Source organism: Lissotriton helveticus, chromosome 8 (genome assembly GCF_964261635.1).
Source record: "Lissotriton helveticus chromosome 8, aLisHel1.1, whole genome shotgun sequence".
NCBI classification, from domain to species: Eukaryota; Metazoa; Chordata; class Amphibia; order Caudata; family Salamandridae; genus Lissotriton; species Lissotriton helveticus.
The window spans coordinates 223,620,256-223,644,149 of record NC_136069.1 but is presented as its reverse complement, the minus strand read 5'-3'; the positions used below and the strand labels follow the sequence as shown (position 1 = coordinate 223,644,149).

General features: G+C 45.2%; 1 protein-coding gene across 4 annotated transcripts in view; it reads right to left on the bottom strand.

Moving 5' to 3' along the window:
- The window catches only part of CEP295 (centrosomal protein 295), a 627,693-nt gene that overhangs the window by 364,642 nt on the left and 239,157 nt on the right, over positions 1–23,894 (bottom strand). For all 4 annotated transcript variants that reach the window (XM_078656965.1, XM_078656962.1, XM_078656963.1 and 1 more), the window contains 3 exons: positions 4,657–4,774; positions 3,167–3,313; positions 1,183–1,413 (listed from right to left, as the gene is read on the bottom strand). In XM_078656965.1, coding sequence (XP_078513091.1) covers positions 1,183–1,413; positions 3,167–3,313; positions 4,657–4,774 — 496 coding nt within the window. The remainder of the gene's footprint in view (positions 1–1,182; positions 1,414–3,166; positions 3,314–4,656; positions 4,775–23,894) is intronic.

The following is a 23,894-nucleotide window of genomic DNA, read 5'->3' as shown; positions in this document are numbered from 1 at the left end:
AAATGCACAATATAAACAGGAGCAGCTTTTTCTATCCTGGTTTGATGGCTAGTATACTCACAATAGGACTGGGAAGATTAGATCATGTGTAGTAATAGATCAGCTTATATAGAGTTGTGTGAGGATGTTTATTTGAATCTTGCTTAAATGATAATCCAAGAAAGAAAAGCATTAGACCGCTGCTTCAGAGACAGGACTACAGCCTCAAGTCATCACTTTTCATGTAGAATAAGGTCTGCCTGCTGATGTGTGCGCTATTCCACTATCTGAGCTCTCTTTACCCTTGAATATGGAACACCTGATAAACTTTACTTTTGTTTCTTTTTCACTTACTTCATGACTAGCTAAACGCACATCAAGAACATTTAAATATGGCACAAGCTTTTAAGTTAACTATTTCAAAATAAAAACAGAGGCGTAACAATATACCTGAACCACAAGTGCCAGAGCCATTACTAGAAATAAGGGATACCTACATGAAAATGGAAATAAAATCAACCTTTATAAGAATCTCATACTTAGTGGCTAGCCTGGAATCTAGCTATTGAGACCACTATTGGGCTACCTCCATAACAACCCCTACAGTGAGTATTAACTTTATCACCACATACCTTTCAACACTGTCCCTTCACCTCCCCTATTTTTTTGTCTTTTGCCCACTCCTGAATACTTTATTCCACTGTCTGTATTTTAAGTATTTACCACCCTTATATAGTCACCTGCGATGTGTCCTCCCCTCCCCACTCCATCATCTTTGAAACCGGTCTTAAATCCAACCTCCTGTGCATTTCATTGCCCCAGTCACTCTTCTAAACATGAATTTATATTCAGGATTACCCAACCACAGAAATGCTGGCAATTTTTGATCCGTTTGTTAACCCCATAAACAGCGCTGTATAAGCAAGTAAAACAAGACTACAAGTCTAAACGGAGAGCTATGAAGTTTTCTCACCCACAACGAGTTGATGACTCAAACACCAAAGGCACAGAACGTGTTTGAACAACCTGTACCATGTAGTACAAGAGCATATTTTTAACATTATATGCTAACTAGAGATCAGAAAATGTTTAACTTGAAGGTTCAAGATAAATATTTCAACATTTCAAAACGTAATTGGAACACCACAACTGTGTATGATATTAAAAAATAATGAACTTCACTGTGTAGCATAAGTTTCATACCTGTACTGCGAGATGAGCCAGATTCACGAGTCAGCATCTCTCTCCAGGAAAGTCCACTACTCTTGCTACTACTGTTGCTATCCCCGGAACTGTGGTCTTTGGTGCTCGTTGATACCCTGGAAAGGTTTGTGTCGCTGTGAGATGCATCGCTGCTGCTTTTGCTGTAACTTGGGTCACACACCAAGGACATGAAGGAAGTCTGGCCAGGACTGCTGGTCAAATCTTTTCTACCTGTTTGAGGAAACAATTGGTACACCTTAAATGTGAACATGATTGACACAATACCACTCAGTTCTTCAGATGTTATGATTACTTCTAAGATTCAAACCAAACACCAGTAGACCACAGTTAACCGTTGGCAATTTAGAGATTACAATAATCCCTCAACTAGAAAACAGAAATAATTCCACAACCAAAACCGGCCTGTGAAAGATTTATACAGAATGTGGTAAACTGTGAAATTAATATGTGTGTGAAGAGTGTACAAATGCAGACAAGCAGAGTGAAGATGCACCGGATTTACTAAGCAAATTAACTCAGAAGTATTACAAATGTTTCTTACTTTGAAGAGTTAACTGTATAAAATGTGCATGTGCCGCAATAATCAATGTTGTCTTATGTTAGCACTCTTTACAGCAAACTGGTTAGTTGTATTTTTTTATATTTTTTCTTTAAATTAACAGAACACAATTTAATGTCATAACGGCTAGCAACCTCCTATAACACTGGAAGTCTGTATGGGACAGTGTGTGTCTTGGAAGGGCAGATATAATGAACAAAGAGCAACATTACTGCATATGGTTTTGGCGTAAAACATTTATTTTAAAATTTTCGCTGAAAATCATCCTTGCACTGGGTCCTAAAATAGGCCGCAGGGTGTGCTGAATGAGCAATTCAACCCATCTCCCTGAAGAAGAGACATTAACACCTGGTATTGTTATTGTAGTAGTTATATTTGCTTAAGTAACAGGAGTGGTGCAAATGTTATGAGCTTTACACTGAGAAAGTCATAAAATGATTGTCACTAAAAATGCTCTGCAAAAAAAGGCATACTTGCAGCAGAATTTAGAATGAGGAAAAGTGTTCCACAGTATGTAAGAGCCCTCTTGCTGTAACAGCGAATTAGAAGAAAATTATAATTACAGAAGGTGCTTAGAAGAAGTCCTTTCCATCACCTAAGAGAACTATAAAGCATTAAGGCCTTGAAACAGTGCAGCAGTGAAGGAGCAAATTATATGGCATGGTTGAAAAATTATTAATCTGAAAACAAATTATACATCGCACCCTGTAGCAGTATTATTTCATTATTTTGTCATTTAAACAAGTATTAATGCTTTCTTGGCACAGTAGCACGTCATTAGCATTGGTTCATCCTAACACAGCAATCGGACACTGAAAAGTGACCCATTCACCTTGGCACTGGACCTGGCACTGCCTGAAACCAAGATTGGTGCCTTTTGTTTAGTAACTTTGATCCTTTTGAATAAGAAAGAATTATTTTTTTATGAAATCTACAAATTATGCAGCAGATGCGGAATTATGCTGGATTATATGGCAAATGGTGGCCTTCATTATGATGGCTTTGGTAGTTAAAGTGGCATCATTTAATAAAATCCATAACTAATAAATCACATAAAACACAACTTGTATTTGTGCGTTCACTGTCCAGTGATAACTTGGCTGATTCTGAATATTAAATTACAGCGTGATCACCTCTTCACCCAGACAAAGTCTCTCTATTGATGAATGCTCCACAAAGTCTTTTGAGGGGAGGCACAGAACATAAAGCAGTTTTGGAACTTAAAGCATTCAAATCATGTTGGTCACATAAGGGTGAAAATTCAATTGGATTTAATTATGTAAAATGACATGAAACATTTAATGAAGGGTTACGTTTTTACTTGCTGAAACAATATTTTATTTTTAAACATATCGCAAAACTATTGGGGAATTTAAGTTGCAAATACCTTATCAAACAATTTACCTGTGAAAGAAAGCCTGCTACTTTTAGGCGATTCAATCTCTTGGATAGCACTTAGTTCGTGTTGCTCCAAGACAGGTCCAACTTTTATTTTTGTTACTGGTGGTTTTGAAGGCCTCCATTTATGCTCTCTTCCAAGAAGTGTCCGTTCTTGTTTGTTTGAGCAAGAAGAAACATACATGAGTAACTATTTCAAACGAATGCCTTTGAAAGCAATTTATTAAGTTAATTTTCACACAGTTCTGGGGAGGACCTAATGAATAAGTCACTATATGAAATAAACATTAAGTTAAAACATGAACGTAGAAAGTAGTAATCATTTTTATTTAAATGGAAGAATGAGTTATTTAAATGGATTGTAAGTAATGCATTAACCAAGAAACAAGTCCGGGTAAGACTGAGCTAGTAAAGATGGGCAGATCAGGCAAGAGAAATTCATAGAATCAAATGGATAAGGACTACACAATATGGAAAGCGATGGTACACCAGAATGTCTCCAACTTTCAGGAAACATCAAGGCATCAATTTAATAAAACATCTAGTAGAACAATCTACTGGAATTTAAAAGTAGAAAAAGAGAGTGCCTTGCCAACATGCTCATCGTAGCAAACATCTAGAATGTTTAGTAACGTAGCACAGTCATAATATTTAAGTTACCAAAAGGTTCAGAATACTTGTTAAAGGAACTGGACAATTTATGCTAAAAAACTTAACAAAACTCGTGAATACACCACAATACAACACTGATATCTTTAGAACAGTTGGCAAGTATTAGCTGGAAAAAAAACATGTAGTGTAGTGAGGCACGCCACGGATTGTGGCTGTACTGAAAAGGAGTGGTATGAATATAGAGACCAATGACTCTTGTTTGCTCAAGCATTTTATCTCATATCAATGTATTACATCCGCATTGAATGCTGTAAAGCGGCTCACTACATTTACTACTGCAGAAAAATAGACAAGCTTCAAGAGTTCTCAATAGAAATGTAGGTATTTATCATATTCACACCATAAAGTAAATATTGGTTTAGAATCTGAAATCTAAAATCCAGTGGCCACCATTTTGGTAGTCAATCTCTGTTGCATCTCCAGTAGGACAGTCACCTTTCTAACAATGTGCCATGGAAGATGAAAACACCTCAACCAAGAAATCACTATTGATTTTTTTAGAGGTACATCTTCAGATTTCCCTACCCATCTACAGCAAAAATATGTTTTAATAATCATAAGTTAACCAATGGGACTGAACCCTTTGGCGTGAGTAATATTAAACCTAATCACACATTTCACATGATACATGTCAAATTAGTATTTTTTTTTAACTTGTAGAAAAAGTTAGGAAAAATACACTGCATGTCTTTCCGTGTTTATCTTAAAACATTATGTTGTAGCTGGCTTACAGGAGATTGATGTTCTTCCATGACCACGTAAACAAACCTCAAACAAATTGGTTAGTTAAAAAAAGAAGTATGCAAGAAAAGAGTAATACTCACTATGATCTTGGAGAGGAGTGTCCTCCTCGTTATTGTGTTCCACAGCTCTTAAAATGGAGGAGATTAAACTAAATTGCTGATCGTTTGAATTTTGAGACAGACCAATGGGCTGTGAAATCTGTAAGAGGAAAAAGACATTCTTCATGATAAATCGTACCATTAAACACCAAATCTTACCATCCAACACCCGCCTGAGACAGCAAGTCTTATTAGGAAGTATTATTTTAGGTTTCTTATTGTGACAATTTAGTATAATTCAGGATGTAATATAAAAATCCGAGAAGTTAATGAGCTCACCTAATTGCAAAGGTGATCACTATACAATGACCTGAAGGTGCCTGCACCCTATGAAAAAGCAGGATTACTTCATCAGAGGGATCGCAGTGTGCTTGAGAAAAGGTACAGGTAGACTACAATCCCGCAGAGCACAGTTATGTACCTGTGGTAATGATACTAGTGGATACTAGGTTTCTTTTGTAGCTCCTTTATCTTTGACAACACCCAGCAGCAGTTAGAAGAATAGACAAAGACTACACGCAAGTATGATTAAAGATCACATTTTCAAATGAAAGTTGAGATAGTCGAACTAATTCAGTTCAGAGTAATCATAAAGAGCATGTTGTAAGACGTAGGACCCGGCATCTGTTAATACATTACCCACATTTCAAAGTACAGGGGTTCTACAAAAAGGTATCAGGACAAGCCGAGGTAAATTCAAAGCAAGTATTTTTTCATTAAATGTTAGGAGGACTGGAAAGGCTATGTGGGAGACCTAAGTTTGAAAATCTGTACTCATGAAAGCCACTAATGCCCCATTAAGCTGGCCAGAGTTATCGATGGGGGCTCTTTCTTAGAGGACACCAGAAAGGGACATGGCATCCTGGAAGAAATAACTATGGCAAGGCGACACCTAGTAACACCACTGCGAGGTAGAGCAGATGCAAGCTTTGGACAACAATGGAAATGTACCACTTTGAAGCATAAGGGACAGCAGATTGGCTGAAAGCGTGTGAATGGGTCATGGTCAAACAGCCATAGGACAAGGTCAAATTGTCAGGAGGGTCAAAGGGGCGGACAAAGGTCAAGGTCTCACTAACTGCACAACACCAGTGCCATTTTGACTGAAATAAAGCTCAGTGGATGGTAAAGTACCCTGCCCTCGGTAGGAGGCTAATGTGTGGCAACAAGAGGCCAGGGAGTAGGAGACGAAGAAGAACCAGCAGCAAAGTGAGGGGTGAGGAGCAATGGAGCCGACCGGATGGATCACAGCCTAACAGAAAGAGTGAAGGCAAGTAGCGTGGCCCACAGGACTGGAGGTGCCACTGAAGTAGCCACAGTAACATTGAGATTACAGCGGTGAAGCTACTGGTGAAGCAAAAATCACCATAGAGGAAGAACGAATAGTTTCTTACCTGTCGGTGTAGTTTTGCAGCTTGAAGATCTTTCTGGATTCACTATGCTATGCATATTTCGCAATCTGGTGGTTGGGTCCGGAATCGTAGTCTTTTTTCTCTCTTTTTTTTTGTCGTAGCCCAGGTGGGCGTCGACGTCCCACCATTTGGTGTACCTTCGGTGACGTCGGCGTGCTTCCGGCGGAAGCTACCACCCTTGGGCGCCATCTTCGGATTCTTTTTTCTGTCTCTTTTCCTTTTTTGTCTTTGTAGTGAATCCATGGCTATGTTTGTTAATCGTTTTTTCAATGTTAGTCTTTCCACGTATCTTGTAATTGTTCCAACTTGCTTTCTTTTCCATGTGTTTCCACCCTCTTCTCCAGCCTCATCTTTCTGGCGGAGGCGGGTGGGTTCGCTAGTGAATCCAGAAAGATCTTCAAGCTGCAAAACTACACCGACAGGTAAGAAACTATTTGTTTTGCAGCGTGAATCTTTCTGGATTCACTATGCTGTGCATAGATTTTGTAGCGGTTTTCGTTACTTTTGTGGCGGTTGGGTGGAAGATGAGCGTTGGTTGTTGAAAATATGTTGAAGCACTTTTTGCCCTACTTGTGCTTCTTTGTTCATCTGTACATCCACGCAATAGTGCTTAGTGAAAGTGTGCACTGAAGCCCATGTTGCCGCCAGGCATATGTCCTGAATTGGTGTGTTGGCCAGAAAGGCAACTGTTGCTCCTTTCTTCCTGGTGGAGTGGGCCTGTGCCCCTCCTGTTAGCTCCTGGTCAGCTTGTTTTGGCAGAATTGAATTATCTGTGCGATCCATCGAGCTATGGTGTTTTTAGTTACTGGTTTGCCCATGTAACTGTTTGCGAAGGACACGAAGAACTGTTTTGTCTTCCTGTGTTCCTTCGTTCTTTCAATGTAGTGCATCACAGCCCTTCTTGCGTCTAGGGTGTGGAGCGACCTCTCAGCGCATGTGGTGGGGTTTTGGAAGAAGCTAGAGATCTGAATACTTTGATTCATGTGGAACCTTGACACCACCTTTGGCATGAAGTGAGGGTCAGTTCTCATCACGACCCTGTCACTGTGTATCTGGATGTAGGGTTCCTGCAGTGTGAGTGCCTGCAGCTCGCTCACCCTTCGTAGCGAGGTGATTGCTACCAGAAAGGCCGTCTTCATTGTCAACATTTGCAGTGATGCTTTGTGGATGGGTTCGAAAGGTGCTTTCATGAGCTCCGTCAGTACCACATTTAAGTTCCAGGCCGGTGGCGGCATTCTTTTTGGCGGCGCTATTCTTTTAGCTCCTTCCAGGAATCTTTTTACGACTTGGGATTTGAAGAAGCTTCTCCCTGTTTCTCCTCTTGTGTATGCCACAATCGCTACCAGGTGCACCCTCAGCGAGGATGAGCTTAGCTTAGCCTTAATTAGGTGCGTGAGGTACCTTAGCACCGTGGATTCCTTGGTCAGTTTCCTTTGGAGCTGTTTCTTGCAACACCATTGAGTGAATCTTTTCCATTTTTCCCCATAGCACTTGCGTGTGCTGGGCCTTCTTGCCCCTCGCAGCACTCGCAGGGTGCTCTCTGGTAGTTTTAGGTGTGCGAATTCTTCCGAAAGTCCTCAGGAGCCAGGCTGAGAGGTTGAGGCTCTCTGGCTCTGGGTGTAGAATTTCTCCATTTTCCATGGAGAGTAGGTCTCTTCTTTTTGAGAACTTGTGGGGGGGCCCCTGCGCCATCTCCATTATCTGAGAGAACCAGGTCTGTCTGGCCCATTGTGGTGCCACAAGGATGAGCGTCATGTTGCTCTTCATGCATTTGTTGAGAACCCTGGGGATCAGTGGTATCGGGGGAAAAGCGTAGGCAAATGTTTTTGACCAGCTTATCCATAGGGCATTCCCCTGGGACAGTGCCTCTGGTTGCCTGGATGCAAAGTATTGGCATTTTGCATTCCGGTGTGTTGCAAATAGGTCTATTGTTGGGGTGCCCCATTTCCTGAATAGACTCTCTGTTTCCTGACTGTTGAGTTCCCACTCGTGGGACGCTGAAGTCTGCCTGCTGAGCCAATCCGCTTCTACATTGTCCTTCCCTGGCAGGTGTATGGCTAGCAAGTCTATTTTAGTGGTATAGCCCATTTCCATATCTCCTGTGCCAAGTTTGACAGAGGGAACGATTGGGTTCCCCCCTGTTTGTTTATGTAAAACATCGTTGTGGTGTTGTCTGTTTGTATTAGCACCTTCTGGTTGTACAGGTGTTTCTGAAAGGCCTTGAGGGCTAGCAACACAGTTTTCAGTTCCAGGTAGTTGATGTGCCTGACTGCGTCTGTAGGGCTCCACAGACCCCTCACTCTGAGCCTGTTCATGTGTGCGCCCTACCCCTTCTGGGATGCGTCTGTGGTGATGGTCACTGTTGGGTCCGGTGGTGTTAGAGGTTTCCCTTCTGTTATTCTCTCCTTGGTCCACCACCTTATCTCTTCCTGCACCCTGTGCATTACAACCACTAGATCCTCCCAACTTCCTGTAGCTTGTGACCATTGTTGTTGCAGCCACTCTTGGAGTGGTCTCATTTGTAGGCGTACATTGGGGACCAGGTGTATGCATGATGCCATCATCCCCAAGATCTTGCTCACAGTCCTCACTGTCAGAGCTCGCCCCTTCTGGTAGTGACGTTTCTCCCTCAACAGGCTGAGCCTTCTCTTCTCGCTCGGTAAGACTCTGCATTGGACGGTGTCGATCTGGGCTCCCAGGAAGATCTTCACTTGCTCTGGTTCCATCGAGCATTTTCCCCAGTGTATGGAGAAACCCAGGTTTGCTAGCGTTCTTGTCACCTGTTCTGCATGCTCTTTGCATGTCCTGTAACAGCTTGCCTTTACCAGCCAGTCGTCGAGGTAGGGGTACACGTGTATCCCCTTTCTTCTTAGGTGTGCGGCCACTGCCGCGAGGCATTTGGTGAACACCCTTGGTGCGGACTTTAGGCCGAAAGCCAGGGTCGTGAATTGGTAGTGATCCTTGTTTACAGTGAACCTTAGCATGTGCTTGTGCTGCCTGTTCATGGGGATGTGCAGGTACACATCTTTGAGGTCTATGGTAGACAAGAAGTCCCCAGCTTTTATCTGTGGGATGACCTCTTGTAGGGACGTCATTTTGAATTTTTGAGTTTTGACGTATTTGTTCGGGAACCGTAGGTCCAGGATGGGTCTTAGACTTTCGTCCACTTTTGGCACTAGGAAGTAGTTTGAGTACACTCCCTTGTTCCGTTCTTTGAAAGGCACTCGTTCGATGGCCGCTTTGAGGAGCAGTTCTTGGGCTTTCTCTTGCAGTAGTTGCAGCTCTCTTCCCGAGTGCAGTCTTTTCTTTGGTTTTCTGTTTGGTGGCCTCCTTTCCAATTCTATGCAGTATCCGAACTGCATAATATTGAGTATCCACTTGTCTGTTGTTATTTTTCTCCACTCCTGGAGAAAAAATCTTAATCTTCCTCCTACCGGCGTTACATGTTACTTTGTGTCTTGTCCGTGTAGCCCTCTCCTCTTTGTTTTTCCGTGCTCCTCCCCCAGAGGGTTTGGGTGGGGGAGCACCTTCTCTCGTCTGAAGTCACTTAGAGGGGGGGTTGCTCACCGCCTCTCCTTCTCTGGCCCCGTCCATTTCCTCTTGACCGAAAGGACTGGCCCCTGCTTTGGTAGTTCCAGCTTTGCCTCTGCTGGCTCTGGTGGCCTTGGTTGTCACTCTGTTGCCCCTGGTGGAAACTCTGGTGAGAATCTCCTCGCTGATTTCCACCTCTGCCGTTCGGCCTCCGTGTAGGAGTGCCCCTTCTCATCCCTCTGAACTGCAGGGCCCCCATGGACCTTGCCGTCTCGTTGTCCTCCTTCAGTTGGGTGAGCTTATCATCAACTGGGGCTCCGAACAGTGTTTCACCGTTGAAGGGTGTGTTCAGGATGTTATTCTGAACCTCAGCCTTGAATCCTGAGATCCTGAGCCAGGCTTGCCTTCTTTCTGTGATGCCTATAGCCATCAGTCTGCTGGATGTTTCTGCCCCATCCAAGGCTGTCTTCAGGCACGAATTGACGATGCTCTTCCCCTCTTCCACAAGGTGTGATGCCCTCTCACGGTATTGTTCCGGGAGGTGCTTGAGCAACTGTCCCATCTCCTCCCAGTGCTGGTATTGATGCCTATTCAGGAGGGCGTTGGAATTCGCCATCCGCCAGTGCGTTGCGGCGTTCCTCTCAATCTTCCTGCCAGTTAGATCCATCCTCCTGCTTTCTTTGTCAGGAGGGGGTCCAGACGTTGTTGGGACGTTTGCCCTTTTCCTGGCCGTTGCAGCATTTATAAAATCTGCTGTGACGGATCCCTTGATGTAAGCTGGGTCTTGTGAGGAGAATTTGTATTTCTTCTCTGTCCTCGGCGTTACAGATCTGCATGTAGCCGGGTCCTTGAAGGCCTACTTCCCCTGGTCTGTGATACTTTTGAGCATGGGCAGGAACTGGCTTCTTGTCTGTATGGGGAGTAATGTCTCGAGCAGGAAGTCTGCTTTTGGCTTCTCCTCTTCCAGCTTAACTCCATAAGCTGCTGCTGCCTTTCTTACCACCTCATTGTATGCCCCAATGTCATCCGGTGGAGAAGACCTCGAGGGGTATGTTTCCACCGCCTCCTCTGGGTTTTCGGCCTCGATGTCCTGCCATTCCTGGTCTTGGACCGTCGAGGAACCTGAGCCGTAGTTTGACTGCTGTCCCCCGTAATCCCCTTCAGTGTAGTAGAGGTCTTCCTCCTCGTGCTCCGAAGGTTCCGGAGTTTTCGGCGGCTCTTCGACGTCGAACTCCTCGAGCTCCTGTACCTCAGCGACGGTCGGTGCCGGCTTCGAGGGGATCTTGTAACTTCTCATCTTTTCATCGAAGTCTTTCCTTCTCTGAAGGATGTTCTCCATTTCGGCCTCGAGCCTTCTTCTTTTTCTCAGCATTTATGCGGCCTGTTCGTCGTCGAGCGTTTCGGCCGCTCTTTTCGGCGGCTTCGTCGAAGCTTTTTTCGGCTCTTTTTCTTTCGATGTCGAAGTCGAAGTCGAAATCGAAGGCCCTTTTTCGGGGGCTTGCTTCGATGGCCTTTGTTTTTCGCTGGCCTTCTGCCTCCGGGAGTCCTTCTCGGAGGATCCGCTGGGCTCTTTTTCGGAGGATGCAGCTTCGGTCGTCGATTTGTTCGGCGCCGGTGCTCCTTTCGAGGCTCTGTGCTCAGACTTTCGAGAGTCTGCCTCAGGTTTTCGAGGCCCTGTGGGAGTTTTCGGGGTCGTAGACTCTCCTACCTTATCAGGCGTTTTCTTATCGGTCTCAGCGACCGTGAAGTCATCTGGGCCTTCGGCGATGTTGTCCTCGTCGTCGGTGGAGAGGCCAAGTTCATAAAGCGTCGAGGCTTGGCCCTTGCCCTGCATCGTGTGGTGAGCCGTCCTCTGTCCTTCTCGAATTCGGAGTGTCTTCGGCTTGAAGACGGAGCAGGCGTTGCAGTCTCTGCTCTCGTGGTCGATTGACAGGCAGAGGTTGCAGACTGGGTGCTGGTCCTTCTGTGCGAACTTGTGGTGGCAGTTCTTGCAGAATTTAAAGGGCGTCTTGTACATCCCTGCGCTCAGGGGGCCCCCTGTGTGCGCAATCCTCCAAGGACGTCGAAGAATTCGAAGTTCTCTCCTTTCTTCGTCGTCTCCTCTCTAAAGGTCCTCTTCCTTCGATGTTCTCAGGTCTTCACCTGTGAATATTTGCTGTATTTTCTTCTTTCCTCCTCCAAAACTTCTGGAGCTTCACGCGACGATCCAGACCCAACGGCGGAAAAAAGAATCTGAAGATGGCGCCCAAGGGTGGTAGCTTCCGCCGGAAGCACGCCCACTTGGGCTACGACAAAAAAAAAAAGAAAAAAGACTACGATTCCGGACCCAACCACCAGATTGCGGAATATGCACAGCATAGTGAATCCAGAAAGATTCACGCTGCAAAAATACATTGTTTTAACTCGAGAGTACAAACATGGAGGGCTATCGGGAACTTAAGCAGATGCAACATAGGACTGAAAGCACCAGGAGAGGGAGAAATACGAGACGTGATCATGAAGCAACCAAGGTGGCACTACAACAGGCAACCGGTATGGCCTGGTGTAAGAAAATGGGTTATTAGGTGAAGAGATGGGAGTCGTTCCCAAGTAAACAAGTCCAAACTCCTGTCAGGTCAAACACACAAGTTTAATAAATACACCTGAGCTTAACTCCTGGTAACTATGGCACACAGTACACAGGCTGAACACATGCACAAGTGTTTAAAGTTACCAGCACCAAAACAATTAAAAAGTCAAAACATGTCACAATTAAAAATATATATATATATATTTAAAAATAGTGAAAATTGTAAAAAGAAAAATTACACCAAAACGACAAATTCAATAAGAGAAACCGGAGTTATGCATTTTTAAACTTCTATGGCAAAAAGGGGAGAGGATGTAGCCTTATGGCTGGAGCGGTCGATCTCGATGCTGGGAAACTGGGTTCGAGTCTCGGAAACAAGGCTCAACATCCACTGATTCTGGGCAAATCGCTTAATCTCCACATGCCTAACAAAAATGAATGTGTCCGTGAATAACGAAACTGGTGCTCCTGTAAAGAGCTCCGATATCCGATGTCTCAGGTCTAGTTTGTGCTATATAAAACTCCAAGATGGAGTAAAGGTCAGATACTTTAGTCTCTAAAATGGAAGTCAAAATCCTGCAGCGTGGCAAGGCTGCAGGCCATATCTGATGAAGGCTTCTTGAAAATGAGGGCCTGCTGAAGCCTTTAGTTTTGGCAAGAAAATTCTAATTTTGCTCCCACCGAAGTGCTCTTATCTGGCAGGTATTTTCAAGATTTCTACCTTCCTTTAGTCTCTCCAGCAGGTCGATACTGGAAGTTGCATCAGGGACAGCACCTATGAACCTGGAATCATGTCAGAAGAAGCCACCAAAAGGGTTCAGTCCAGTTGCTACTGGTCAGCTGGTCACGCCAGGAAAATGGTATATTGCAGCTTTTTTGACCCTGTAGCTGCAGAGGTGGTCAGCGTACTATCACTTCAAGGCTTTTTTTCAACCCTGAGTAGGAGTGGGAACAAGTCCAGCGCCTCATGTTTTCACACGTCACAGATAGTGTGTCCAGTACCCTTCTTGTTTCCCCATGGCCAGAGGTGTTGTGACTCCTGTACAGTCCCTATACATTTAGAAAACAATTGCTAGGGGCAGCTGCTCCCACTTTTCCAGCACATCCTGTTTGCCTTACTGCAACTATCCCACAGTGACAATCCGCCTTGGGTGCTGGTGTGCAAGCCAAGCATGTTTAAGGAAATGAGCAGTCCTCTCTTCCTCCTCAAACACACCAAACTGGTTCAGAGACCAGCTCTCACTCCCACAGGTCTAGTGCCAAGATGGCTACATATGACCCAGGGAACAAAGGCTTCTCTTCCCCAGGTTTTCCTCTATACTTAACTATAAATGGGCAGACATTACCCTAGTCACTTACGTAGGAAAGTGTCACACATTGACGTGATCACCCCCACTTTTTGCCGGTTATTTGATGTGATTTTGACTGGAAGTGTACTGGGTTCCTGCTAACCAGTTCGCCAGTGCCGGGTCTCTTTCCTAAAACTGTACAGCAGTTTCCCCAATTGGCAATATCTTTAGCACTCTTTATAAGTTCATCTTAAATGGTACCACTGCTACCTAGGGTAAGTAGGCTTAACCGCATGCGTGCGGCGGCTTTTTTCATGCTGTGCAGCTTTTTAAAAAAAGCTGCGTTGCATGACGAGCTGAGCTCGTCATGAGCATGCGAGAGGCGCAACTCATCTCGTCATGAGCGTGGAAGGGGTTAAAGGGTCCTTAAGGCCTGCAGCACGTATTGTGACACCCTTAAGGATCCCTCACCAAACACATACAGACTGCCACTGGAGGCTGCATATCTTGGTGCAGAAAAATGGTGAAAAAACTACATGCACACATCCCGGTGTGCCATGCCTGCTGTAGGAAGCTAGCTCTGTATACGGTATTATCACTGCATGGTTATACTGTGCACAGTGTACAGGGGTCAATTAGTGGTAGTGAGGGTGAGCAGCGGTAGGCCTAAAACTGAGGAGTGTAAGACATTTATTGCACAACATTGACCAATAATGGACACACAACTTAAAAAGGAGATGCACACCAATTTTCGAAAAATATACTTTGTTTGTATTTTATTTTAAGACCACGATCTTCGCAATAAGTACGTTTTTAAATAAATATACTTTTCACTTTTAAAAGTCGACACTTAGAATATTTTAGAAGCAGTTCAATGTTATCCTATGGGGAAAACAATATTGTGGTCAAACCGGTAAGTAACACACTTACAAATTCAGTCTTCGCGCCCAAAGATCAAGAAGGCACATGAGTCTGGTGAGTACCAAAACTGCACCACCAGCGGGAATCAGACTTTGACCTAATGCTTTCCAATGGAAACATGAGGTGGCTGGGGCCACAATGCTTGCAGGTACGTAAATAGATTGCAGGGGCCAAGCTTTGGAAATTAACACAAGCACAGAGGGGAGGCCACAAAGCAGCATCAAACATACACCACCAGCAGGACAGGATTCGATGTTGGGCACCCAATGATTTTCTATGAGGATCTTCCCAACAGTAACGAAGCTGCAGGCGTGGCACCGGAGGCTGCAAGAGTAAGACCAGCGACAGCAGAGCATTTTTATGGAACACATCTTTTTATTGATTTAGTCGAACGGTGCTGTCACACCTGAACACAGCCATTCGCCTACAACCACAGGAGCCGGCGGCTAAAAAAAACACCTGTCATATAGATATGTATCCCAGTGTTGCCTGCAGTCCAACAATTGGCAGGCAGGTGATTCTAAAGGCCAAGTGTAACAGGCAGGGAGAACTGAACATTAGGCAATACAGGCTATATCATGCTATCTCGCCATAATTTGCCACCAGTAAATAAGAAAATGACACCCACCCACCGACCCCTACAATGGAATAAAAAGGAGAAATGAACGGAAGGGGGAGAACCGTACCAAATGCACATAAGAAATGTAGGATGCCCTGCAGAGCCCGTTGGAACCCACCCAAGCCTCACTACACACTCAAGTAGGGGCCGCTAAGTCTGGAGGAGGGGGAATGAGTCGGAGCACCTGTAGGAGTTTGGGGCAGGTGACCTTGCACAAGTTCTTCGTGAGCATAATTATAAAAGGGGCCCAAAGTTCGACAAATTTCTGGTAATCTTGGTCCTGACTCAACGTAAGCCGTTTCATGGCCAAGATCATCCAGAGCCTGTGTAACCAGGCCGAAAGATCCGTCACCGTCGTGGTACCCCAGTGGATAAGGATCGCTTGGCGTGCCGCAAGCAGTCCTAGTGCTATCTGTCTGCCTCTAAGTGATTGTAGCGGGAAGGTGATTAGATTGGACAAACCTAGCAAAGTGTACGCCGGGAAGCGGGGGATTTCAGTATCTAATGCAGCATCAATGTCATTAAGCACCTGGTCCCAATACCTTTCCAACCGCGGACAATTCCGTAAGAGGTGTGAGAGACCGACCATCAGGCCACAGCAGCGCCAACATTCTACAGTGTGGTTCTTGTCCCAATGGTGTATCCTCGCTGGCGTGAGGTACCAGTAGGATGCTACCTTGAATGCAAATTCAGTACCCGCACTATTGCAAGCTGTGTGGTGAGCACTATAGTTAATGTTGTCCCATTCCTTATCTCTGAAGGCCCGACCCAGTGCTTCTTCCCATTTAGCCTGACCGCGTGAGCGCCTCCGTGTCGCGCTCGGAGCCAGCAAGGCATAGAGTTCTGAGAAAAGATGTTTATCTTCAGACTAGTGTTCTATCCATTGCTCGAACGGGGTGAGTTTACGTGAGACGTGGGGAAGGAGGGCCGGGGAAGCAGCCCAATGGTGGAGCTGGAGGTAAAAGAACTCATCTGTCAGGGGAAGGGAAAGGTTCCGGCGGACCCGATCAAATGGGATGATGCCCCCAGGATCAAACAGGTGGCCTAAGCGCTTGAAGCCAGCCTATCTCCACCGCTGGGCAATGGCATTCCTACATCTCGGCCGGAACTCTGGGTTATCTAACAGCGGGGTCATGGAGAGGGGAAGGTTGTCAGACCCCTCGCCAGTGCCACTGCATCCCATACTTTCATTGTTGCTGCAGTGACTGGGGAAGAATAAAGGCCCCAGGAACAGGTACGGCGGGAGAGCCACAGTTCACGCCAGATGTTCACTCCAGCCACGGCCTGGTCCATGAAGATCCAACGTTTCTCCGAGTAAATATGCAAATGATGATGAAGGTCAAGGATACTGTGGGTCGAAATATGCTCTTGATTGTGATTACGAGTATGAATATGACATGAGATTAAGAACTCCATGCCATCTAATAAAATTATTTTAAATAAATCTCAACCATGCATTAAAAATGCTTGCACCTTTAATGAATTCCAGGATACACCTCTACATTTTAACTGGTTTTGAAACTATCAAACAATGATGGAATAGACTGACTATTGAGCAGTCACCTATGGGGACAAGAGAATAGTATTCCTTATACAATTGCAGTATTTAACTCTGGAGGGGAATAAATATCGAACAATGTGTTGGGGGTAACATGTGTCTGGACTATACCTCCTAGAATGATGTTTACCTCTTCGCAGTATGTGTACTCTGTGTTGGAATAGACTGACTATTGAGCAGTCACCTATGGGGACAAGAGAATAGTATTCCTTATACAATTGCAGTATTTAACTCTGGAGGGGAATAAATATCGAACAATGTGTTGGGGGTAACATGTGTCTGGACTATACCTCCTAGAATGATGTTTACCTCTTCGCAGTATGTGTACTCTGTGTTGGCGGAAGTCCCTCCACATAGGACAAGATCAATTAGATCTACCATTATCTCCTTGACTACTTATTAAGGTAAGGAGTTTTTGTATGGGACTGGGACTGATAAACGTCCTGAAGAAGACCAATGTGACATACTGATTGGGGGAAAGCCCAGGTCGAAACATGTTTACTCCAGCAGTTTAGGAGGGGTGTTATAGGTTCCTAAATTTCCTTCCTTAACACCACCATCCATTATTTAATTTTAATCCTGACCATGGAACCTACGAATAAGGGATATTAGGTATCCATGAGCCAGTTTTAAACTTACTATTATTGACTGCACCTTTGTCTTATACATGTACCCAGTCTTTGACTGACACTTCTTGGTTTGTACACGGTTTGTCACGTTTATTCTTTGTGATGTTTTCTTGTTGTATGTTTCCCCTCCCTATGCTCCGCTCTGTGCGTGGCTACGCCAGGGCGTTGTAGCAGACCCTATGAAGAAGCATGTCACAGACATTTGTGTGTGAGTAAGGGGAATCTTTTCAAACATATGAGTTTGTCACTGTTTGTAAATTCCATTATTTGTGGTTTTAACCCCTGCTTTTTGCCACTGGTGCTGATGTTTTTCGACTGATGAGCACTGGGTCCCTGCTAACCAGGCCCCAGTGGCAGAGCTCTTTCCCTAACACAAGGTTAAATGGTCTAAATTTAACAAAACTGAAACCCCTTTATGGCCCTAGTAAATAGTGACCCTGGTACCTAGGGAATGGGTATCAAAAAGGGTCCCAAAGTGTTATGTTTCAGACATGTGCCCAATATAGGATCAGCTAGCAACCAGACCTTTCACCTACATTTCCCTTGCCATTAAACTACATAACAGTTCTTGGTACTGACCTTTTACCTAGTTATGGAAATGCCTAAATGACATGGTTTTTTTTCTGAAAACTGCCCTCATTCATTATGCATGAGGATTCTTGGAATCACAGCAGGACACAGCAGAACACCATCTCCTGCATAATAACTATGTATAAGGGTCATTCCTTCCGCCATCCTAGTCCAACATTACGCATCAAGGTAGAACCCTAAACACCATATCTTGCTGAGGTAGTCGGGAGAAAACTACTTCCATGCTGGCACACTGACGCGAGATGCTGGGGCTCCCGCACCCAGAAACTCAAGCTCGCAGTGGTCTGACATCCCTTGCGGGGTGTCCATCCCGAGACCAAGACGGGGTCCCACAGTCTCTCACTTCAGGTAATGGGGTTGACTTTATCCTAGAGGGATTCTTGGTTTTTACACCCACACACATGCTAGGTACATTAAGAACATCTAGTTAGGGTCGCATCGTAGGAGTATGCATTTTATTGTCATGTATTTTTTTACTTTCCTGTATGCATGGTTTTAGCACTATGGTAGAACTCTACCATCCTTTTACTCTGTTAGTGCTTACAATCTTATACATCAGTTTCTGTTTTATGGTTGTTTCAGCACACCTATTTTACATTAGAATGACGCTGGTTCAATAAATACTTATTGAAGAATGTCCCCACCGTTTATCCTTTGTTTCTCTCTGAGACAAAGTGAGCACGAGTGACTGAGCAAAAGGTATTGCACGGTTTCCACGATTCTGAGAAATCAGGGTTGTCATGTTCGATAGTTGCCAAGAACTATTCTCAACTTGGTAAGAAGGGTTTCTAGTGGCACTGTGAGCTGGCTGGTATACAGGCTAACATACCCGGTGGGGGTGTCTAGTAGAATCAGTCTGGACACCAATCCTACAGTGTATGTTGTCTAAACGCACAGATACAATATAGGTTTATAGGAACTACACAACACAAGGGCAGCAGCATTTATTATGCCACCCTAAGCGAACCCCATACTATTACATGTAGCATGCCATTGCAGACTGCGTGTCATGGTGCAAACCATCAGTGAAAACAGGACATGGCACACTCACTGTGTGCCATGACAGAATTACTACATGTAATATATGCAAGTCACCCCTACAACAGACCTGGTAGCCCTAAGGCTGTGTATATTGTATTACATGTGAGGGCATATCTACATGAGCAGACCTGCCCCAGTGCTATCTAGTCTAATTACTAGATGGTACAAGAGAACAGGGACGCCATCTTAAGTATATGAACTGGCCACTGGTCATTTAGAGTTCTCCAGCTACATGATGGCTTTACTGAAACCTATGGTGTTTGGTATCAAACACCTTGTATTAATACATCTGTACTGTTGCCAATACAAGATTTATTATGACATGAACCCAGAGGGCACTGTCTAGTGTGCTGGCTGACTGGTCTCGTCCAGCCAGCCGCAACAGACATGTGTCTGACCCCCCTGCAGGTGAGAGCCCATGCTCTTTGAAGCCAGAAACAATGCCTGCTCCGGAGGAAGTGGTCACACCTCCTCCAGCAAATAGTATATGCAGTGTTAGGGGACATGGCAGGGTGACTTGCAAATATTACATGCAGTGTTAGGGGATATAGGAATACATGGTGTGTGCCATGTCGTGTTTTCACTTTTTAGAGTACCACATCATGCAGCCTGCAGTGACAGGCTGCAAGAGTTTGCTGCTGGGTCCCTTGGAGTGGCACAGGATTTGCTGCAACTCTGAGGGACCATGTTTAGCACCAATGCCCTAGGTACCAGGGGTACCACTTACTAGGAACTTACAGAAGAGCTAAAGGCCTTGCCAATTTGGGGTCAATTGACCAGTTATCTTGTTTTTGAGTAAAGAACACCTGCCCTGGGGCCCTGGCTAGCAGGAACCGAGTGCACTTCAGGCAAAGTTGCATCAAATACCAGGCACAAAGTGTGGGGACTACTGCAACAAAAAACCCAGTTCCCTACATTTTTCTTATTTGGTATGGGGAATTTGAGATCCTGGTGTCAGGGAGCCACCTAAATACTGAATTTAGGGGTGTTAAGAGGAGTGAAGAGTAGGAGCCAATGGCTACTTACCCTTGGGGTCACTACACCCCCGATATGGCTACTTTCTCTGAGGAGCGGGCATAACCCTGTCCCAGAGTTCTGTATTCCAGCAAAATAAGATGGTGGAATTCTTCTTTCATGGAGCACATTAGGTAGCCAACCTTAAAAGTTTGACTAGTCTAGTGGTGCAACACGCCTACTTGCATAGCTAGTTTCCCGCCTCTCCTGGTGCCAAATGGGCCTCAGAGCAGAAGGTGGAATCTTCCAGGTCTGGAAGAAACCAGGGTTACATATTAAGGGCAGAGGGGGCTTTGAAGCCCCTGGCCTTGATATACTAAATCACTAGCCATCCTGCTGGAGGAGGAGTGTACACCTTTCTCCAGAGCAGGCATTGTTTCTGGCCTCAGAGAGCATGGGGTCTCACTTGCAGGGGGTCAGAAACTTGTCTGTGGTGGCAAGCTGGACAAGACTAGTCAGTCAGCACACTAAATAGTGGTAGGGTTTTCAGGGGGCACCTCTAAGGTGCCCCCTGGGTGCATGTCATAATAAATCTTGCAGTGGCAACAGTACCTATTGATTAAGACACAGTGTTTGATGCCAAACACCATCGGTTTTAGTGAAGGTATCATGTCGCTGGGGCAATGACTAGTGCCCACTACATGTATTTAAGATGGCTTCCTCGTTCTTGAATAATGAGTAATTGAACTAGACACCACAGGGGTATAGCAGCTCATGTAGATATGCCCTCGCTTGCAATATGAAGCGCCCTGCCTTAGGGCTAAAAGGTCTGCTGTAGGGGTGACTTACATATATTACATGCAGTGACTTTGGAATGTCACACAGTGGGTGTGCCATGTCATGTTTTCACTCATGGTTTGCACCACGACATGCAGCCTGTAATGGCAGCCTGCATGCAGTTTTTAGGTCGAGACTGGCGTATGCTGCGCTTGCGCAGTCTCGCCAGCGAGACTTAATATCTCAGAGTAGCGAGGGTAAACCCCGCCCCTCTTCTCCATTGGCTGGCCTCCTAAACGGCGGCCAGCCATTGGAGAAGAGGTCTCTGTGACTATCTCTTTTCGCTGTAAGCCCCGTCCTTTTCGGATTGAGGGGCGTGTTTTTTTCGTTTCTTTCTCTCCTCTCCTCCAGCCAATGGAGAAGAGGGGAGAAAGAAAAAAAACACGCCCCTCAATCCGAAAAGGACGGGGCTTAGAGACCTGGCATGGCGAGTGCATGTTCTTGTATTTCTGCCTTTCTCAGCACGCTTCTTGAAAAGTGCTCCATTTAGCGCTTCGCACCGTACTTTTCTTTAATCTGAACACTGTAAATGAAATTTGCCACTATTAATCAATGGAATAATGTTCAGGCCGCATAACCCGCGAGTACATAACAGCATCAGGGGCCGTGCACGCACCTACATATAGTGCTGAAAATATTTCAACATACGCCCCAGAAACTGTTACTCCTACTCTCGAACCCATCCCTCATTGTCAAAGGCTGGTATAAGCAAAGATCTCCATTCGGTGAACTTGTACTGCATGTAAACATCCAGACGTGTAAACCCCCCACAACACACACATCTGTGGCTGCAGGCGGGGTTGGGTCCCCCCAGCATTTCACCTGTGCTCCGAGGCTCCGGGACACACCAGGTGACACTGAGGGGGCTGTTGTGGGAGCACTTAATCAAGAGCGTGGGTGACCAGAGGGAGTGGACTGTGAGCAGAGGCCGAGCTGTGGCCTCTCAGCGAACACCAAACTGGACCTCCGAACTTTGGCCTCTCAGCGTGGTCCGAACTGTAGCCCTGAGTCTCATACCAGGCGCCAAGCTGCACCCCCAAGGAGAGGGGCCGAACTGTGACCTCCCAACTCCGGTACCTCCCTGAGTTGGGTGTGAGCCTTCACTCACTGTTGAACTGTCCACTCTCCACTCTGCCAGAACATCCTTATTGACGAAGAATGTTGGAATTGTCTATATTTTTTTTTTTTTTTTAAAGTAATTTTGCATGCAAGCATTCCACACAGCCGTTCCTACCAAAAAGCCACTCGAGAAGTAGAAATTAAAAAAAAAACATATGGCGGTACCGAGGATTCGCGTTGCTTCCAGACAGGAAACTGAAAACCTCTTCAGATGAGCTATTTAGTTTCTTGTCTTTTCTTTTAGGGACTTGTCCGGTGATACACTTTTTTCCCCTCTGGAAGAACAGATAAAAAGTGAAATCATTTTATTTATTTATTGATGATCCGTGTGTAAAAAAAAATGCAAACAGATCGGGTGTCTAAATGCATTCAATATTTTTAATGATTGTTTTGTAAATATATTTGCATATTATTTTTCTGCCATAAATATATATGTCTGAAACTTGAAGAGCCCGCCGTTTTATTTTTCCAACCTACCAGGCACTGGGCAGAAGTAAATAAAATAATTACCGGTTTGTTTAGTCGCAGCGGCCCCGTGAGAGGGTGGATAACAAACATGAGGCAGAAAAACTCAAATAAACCAGCTACTGACAGACACGTATTTACAGAGATAGATTTATGGCCCGATTTCCAACTCTTCTTTTTTTGTGGCAAATGTTTGTCCCCCCAAAGACCCTCAGCCCACCCGTTAACCTCTTCTCAGAGTCCAAGTGGCAGGTATGTGGCTGGTCTATTGACGTTTTATTTTTTGACAAAGTACAGATGCGCCAGGGGGAACATTTGTCTTCTAAATGTGCGAAAGGTCCGGCGACAAAATGAACACTTTAGCCAGCCGTAGTAGCCTGCAGCTCGAGCTCTCGTGAGAGTTCACAGCTGGCCTCGGATAAAGCAGGGACCCCTCGGCTTGAAGGGACGCGAGCATCTGGCGATCAGCAAGCCATGTGCCAGTGTCTTGCTTTCCCTTTCGAAGAAGGCGCTACAGCGGGCAGATGGTTACCGGAATCAGCATATGTGAAGGAACTTGTATTCAGTATAATAAAGGGGTGGATGTCAGGGCATGTGCCTGTTTTTATGTTCCCACTTTTCAAGCACGAGGGAACCGAGCCATGGTCTTTTAAGAGCGGGGCCCAAACTCACACGGTTTAGCCAAGGGCGGCAGCCAAGACTCTGCCTGGCAGTTCCAAAGTCCACAGTTTAGGCAGAGTTCGAGTCACTCACACTCTGTCGGTCACAGTAGTATGTTTATGTGCCTTTTGCTTTCCAACCACTCAATTCCACACCCCCCCCCCCGCTCCCCCCACCCCGCCCCTCCTTTCTGGCCTAATTGACCAAGAAGCTCTGGCGCTGTAGATTGTGAGGGAAAGCCTGGTCTTTGGGGGTCTTCTTTGCAGACCCTAATTGCAGAAGTGGGTGTCAGGAGCGTCTCTGTAAAACGCTGAATGTCTATGTTGGACAGTAAACGAGACCCCTTTTGTTTAGGTACAATAAGAAAGGTTTGAAGTACCCTTTGCATCCCTGTCCTAGCACCGATATTAAAATTACGTGGCATTTTGTACATAACATGTCAAGTTTGGAGAGTGCGATTGGGGTAAGCATCTTTTTATACACACGTGCAAATCCGTCTGTCTCTATCTGCACTTCTCTCAAGGCTGTAAATCTGTTCCGATCGTGAATGCATTTTAATTCTATTGCCACAGCAGATGAGGCTGTACGTGCCCCCCCTCTGACTGCTGGTGTTTACCGAGGTCCTATGGGGCGTGTTTATATTTCAGGATTAGGCAGGGGGTGAAAATTGGATTTGGGTCCTGGGTGATTCGCCGTCAAACGAAAGGCTGGGGCAGTGTTGGTCTTGGGCCCACTTCTCAAATCAAGTGAGGATTACCATTAGCTCTGCGTGTAATATTTTAGGGTTATTCCATCAGTATGGCCGCTGAAGCTCTGCTTGGCAGGCACATGGGCACTTATCTCTGCTTAAAAGATAACGAGGGTTTATGGTACATTATCCCCGCAAATATCACTTTACTTTTCAGCACGAAAAGTGGAAACTTCCAACTTTTTCAGCACTTAGGAGCAAGGAAGTGAAGAATAGATGATATACTGAAAAACTCACACAAAATCGAAACACAAAACACACAACTGTGTATTTTGAG